At 42.4% G+C, this 4451-nt stretch overlaps 1 protein-coding gene across 1 annotated transcript; it reads right to left on the bottom strand.

The window, feature by feature from the left end:
* Positions 1–743: 743 nt before the first annotated feature.
* Positions 744–1916, bottom strand: LOC149228982 (uncharacterized). The gene is made up of 2 exons (XM_089380922.1): positions 1832–1916; positions 744–1711 (listed from the first exon to the last, which is right to left on the bottom strand). The coding sequence occupies exons 1-2, from the start codon at positions 1914–1916 to the stop codon at positions 744–746; spliced, it is 1053 nt and encodes a 350-aa protein (XP_089237048.1).
* Positions 1917–4451: the final 2535 nt, after the last annotated feature.

Below are 4451 nucleotides of genomic sequence, written 5' to 3'. Positions count from 1 at the left end.
TCGTCAACGAACAGGTTATGCGAAATGAAGATATGCTTGCAAATCTTTATCGGAGCACACAATTTTTCCTCAACTGCTTTGTTGATGTGTAAACTCAAGGAATTCATGGCCAAGATGAAAAGGAGTGGCGATAGTGGGCAGCCCTGGCGCAAGCCCTTATCCACACGAAAATAAGGAGAAGGAAAACCATTTATAATAACCGCATAGTTGACATTTTCTATGCATGCCATGATCCATCGGATAGGGCCGGGTTTCAGACCTATCTTTGCCAGGAGACTTTGCATAACCCCCCAGTCGAAAACATCATAAGCTTTCTGGAGATCAATTTTCATAATAGCAGCCTTTGAATTGTGTGAGAACATAGAATGAAGGCACTCCTGTGTACTGGCAACAACATCTAGTATATTGCGTCCTTTTAGAAAAGCATGTTGATTAGGAGTAAGACAGGATGCCAGCGTATGTTTGATTCTTTCAGCTATAATCTTAGTAATGATCTTGAATGATATGTTGCATAAAGAGATCGGTCTGAAATCAAGGAACGATTTAGGCTCTCCCTTCTTTGGGATAAGAGCAATCAAAGTAGACGTAGTGAGATGGTGAATGCTACCCGACATTCTAGATGCCTCCACCATTCTCAGAAGATCCAATTTGAAAAGATCGAAGAAATGAATCAGGAAGTCAATTGTCCATCCGTCGAGGCCAGGGGATTTATCTTTCTTGAAAGACTTCATAACTCCAAAAAGCTAATTTTCAGTGATTGGCTGAAACAAAGCTTCATTCTTTTCATCATCAAACATTTCCGGGACCAAGTCAATACCCCATAAAATATCCCTGAATGCTATATCTTTACGTCTACTATACTGTTCCTTGAAAAAACTAACCACCTGTTTTGTAATGTCATCATGGGAAACAGCATACCCACCCTTATCATCCTTTATTTTCCATATGGAATTTTTGGCTCTTCTTTCATTTGCATAATTATGGAAGAATTTGGTATTTTTATCACCTTCCTGGATCCATAAGGCTCTGCTTTTGAGTCTCCAAAAAGATTCTTTCTGCTGCATCAATTTGAATTTTTCCTTCTCCAATTCCCTTAAGCGACACTTCATCTCGAAAGAGCAAGAGGCATAATCTGTTAATCCCAACAGAGAGTCCAGCTCTTGTTGAACCCTTTGTAATTCTCTTTTGTCTTTCTGTCGCTTTTGAATCTGCCATTTTTTGACAATCTTTCTGATCTCTTCCATTTTTTCTCTGAAGGTTGTGAAAAAGGGGGGCTTGTCCCTTGCCTTTATCTCTTTCCACGCATTTTTGATATATTCATTGAAAGCTGTGTCCTGTAGGAGGGATCTGTCAAACTTGAATGAGTATCCCTTTCTGAATTGTTTTTCAGGCCATGTTAATAGAATAGGTCTGTGATCCAAGACCAAAATATTTTCCACTGTTGAGCAGGGCATGCCCATTTTGTCTAGGATGCTGATATGAACGAGAAAACAATCTATTCTTTTAGCAATATAGGCCTTGTCAACCCTACCATTGGACCATGTCGGTTTCATCACCGTAGGAATTATATCCACCATATTCCTGTTAAGCAACTCTAGCTTGATGAAATCAGCATGCGCATTGTTTATCTTCCCATGGCCCCATACCTCTTCAGAGCTCAGAGCTATGTTCAGGTCACCAGCAGTTATGAGATGATCAATGTCAAATACGTCTGAAGAGAATAATTATTTCCAAAAAGGATCTCTGTTTTTGTAAGGCGCGTATATGTTAAGAATATTGATGGGAGATTCGCATCCCCTGATGGAAGCCGCAATGATAATCCCTGCAAAACACCTGTAAGCCTTTGCTCTTACTCGCACTGGATCCCAGAGAGTTGCAAGACCCCCTGATAAACCACGAGCCTCTGTTGCAACCATATACCACGATGGAAACATTTTCCTGAAATATGATAAAGTGTCCTCATGATTGTGCATGGTTTCCTGGATGAGGATTATGCCAGCCCTGGAATAGAAAAAGAAATTTTTTAGCGTTAGGAATTTGGGATCAATGCCAAGACCCCTTATATTCAGAGAAATTATAGGGATAATTTAGATGATTCGCCAGCCTTGCATGCTCTAAGAGGCTGTGAATCTGGCAAATCATAGATGGACACCTCAACCAATGACAAATTTCTGATCCCTCTATCTATAACTGTTGTTCTTCCTCTAAAGTTCCTGCTGCCGCCCCGACTCTTTTTCCGGACAGTTATATTCCTAGCCGAGTCCGGCCTTATGAGAGGCATTGCTATGTTCCCGAGCTTGTGAATCGTTAATGGCTCCAATTCGAGGGATTTTCTGTAGACCAGGTGATCCAGATCACTGTCATAGGGATTGATAGGGGATGAGGCTGGGGAATTTAAGGGGGTAAACGATACACACGGCTCCTTCCCTTTTATGAGGCCCAGGTGGGCTTGATTAGGTTGCGGAGATGAGGATGAGATAGGAATGGGGATAGATCCAACAAAAAACTCTCCCTTCGAAGGCAAAGGATGAGAGTCAGTTGAGAACTCCCTCTTGTTCATAGGACTCAGCGATGGGATTGGCCGATCCTCTCTCGGCTCAAGAATGGGAGATCTTTGGATCCCAGAAGGGCTGCATATGACAGGGCTATTAGAAATAATCAGACAGTCAGGAATGGAATCGGGGGGCATAAGAGGATCCATAGATTGAGCACGAGGGGACGCTGGAGATTTTGGAATGTCTTGCGGGATTCCCAGGGAAGAGGGAGTAGATGGTAAATCATTGCAGTACATTTTTTGCATGTCCCGCCTGTAGCCAAACAATTTGACACTGGGGCAATTTTTTACTAAGTGGCCCGTTTTGTGACAAGCGGCACACCTAAAAGGTATACCCCAGAAATCCAATCTCTGTTTAATGATCTGGTTTTTCCAAGAAATCTCTATATGGTCTGGATAACCCCCCCTATACGGCTTTTGAATGAGAATCCAGGTGATTCTTTTGTCCTTTTCTCCCAGACACCATGGATCGACATAGATGAATTGTCCAATGGCATTGCCAATCTCCTCCAGGGTTTCATTTGACCACAGCTCTAGGGGAAGGTTTGGGCATTTGACCCAAATAAGATTATTCAAGGGAGTATTTTTCAGAGGATTAAAGCCAATATACCATCTATACAGGGCAAGAAAACTCCTTTTGAAGACCCATGGCCGACTTTGAATGGCTTTAGCATCCGCAGCACTTAGGAAGTGGAAACAGTACCACTCTTTCATTAGGCTAGATATGACCGGAACATAGCCAATCATAGGTTTCCAGAAATTCGCAAGCCATTTCCTCATGTCGGAATCAGACATTTCGGGGAAATGCCACTTACCAATAAGAGCAAGGTTCTGCAGGCTCTCAATCCTGTCATTTAGATGCGCACTATCAATCCTTATCGTCGGCGGGGGGGGAGATGTTTTAACAGGCTTGTGAGCCTTGTTATAGCAGAAATTTTTCCCGCTTTTGCACCCATCTTCCAGTGACGCCTCTGCTTTATTTTTTGAGGATGGATCAGATTTCTGGGAGGATGGCTTGACCACCAAGTCATTTAGAGTCGATTGCCAATCACCTGCCAACGAGGCAGCACCCCATGCTAGCTCAGCTTCCTCGGTGGCTTTAATTAGGTCCTCCGTGGCAATAGCATCTGAGAGCCCCTCCATTCACAGCCAAAAAACTTACCTTGGGGTTTGATGACAATTTGGATTGATCCAAATCCGGAAAAGTACCTAAAACAGAGAGGATCTGGTTATCGAGGCCAATCTAGCCCCATGGGAATTTAATATCAAGGCGGATGTGGGTACAGAGGAAGGACACTGAAATAGAGTCTGGAACTATTCATAAAATATCAGCCTTCAGAGACTGATCAGGAAATGACATATGTGCCGCCAATAGACCCTGAAAAAGATATTTATAGGATTTGGTTGATAGGACTTGTACAAGGCTTAAAGGTGACTAACAGCAAGACATAAAAGCCAAGACCAATTTGAAAAATCCGTGAAAGGACAAGAGCAAATCCGGTCACCGGAAGAAAATTCCGGAGGGGAGGAAAGAAAGGTGAACCTTACCAGGGTCTGGGGAGGCTCGATTACGAGACCTCTGGAGAAAAGCTTTCTACTACGAAGAAGGCTCGTAATAGCCCAAACAAAAACAGTAAACCTTGAAGATGCACCACCAATAACCTATTCTAAATCTTACATCTGTGCATGGTTTATATATAACAACGAGATTTATAAATCTAAGACTAAGTTCCCTTAACATCCTGTGAGCATTTCATCAGTACCAGAAATAGACAAACTGACACTCATGAATTACTTAAACAGGAATAAAAACCAGGATGTTATCATGCAATCATATCATAAGGTGGCAAAAAGACCATCCTATGTTCCTTGTAACAGAAAAGGAAAGAAAAGCATG

The sequence above is a fragment of the Pinus tabuliformis genome, chromosome J (genome assembly GCF_031772625.1).
Source record: "Pinus tabuliformis cultivar Carrire ecotype Pingquan chromosome J, CPIR1, whole genome shotgun sequence".
NCBI classification, from domain to species: Eukaryota; Viridiplantae; Streptophyta; class Pinopsida; order Pinales; family Pinaceae; genus Pinus; species Pinus tabuliformis.
Note: the sequence above shows the minus strand (reverse complement) of the source record. Positions and strands in the feature narration are given on the sequence as shown.

Excerpts from the sequence above, each read along its gene's own strand:
- LOC149228982 (XM_089380922.1), bottom strand. The coding sequence starts at position 1,916 with ATGGTTGCAACAGAGGCTCGTGGTTTATCAGGGGGTCTTGCAACTCTC. Across the intron at positions 1,712-1,831 it reads AAGAGCAAAGGCTTACAGGT|ACGTATTTGACATTGATCAT; the intron begins GTTTTGCAGGGA and ends TATTCTCTTCAG.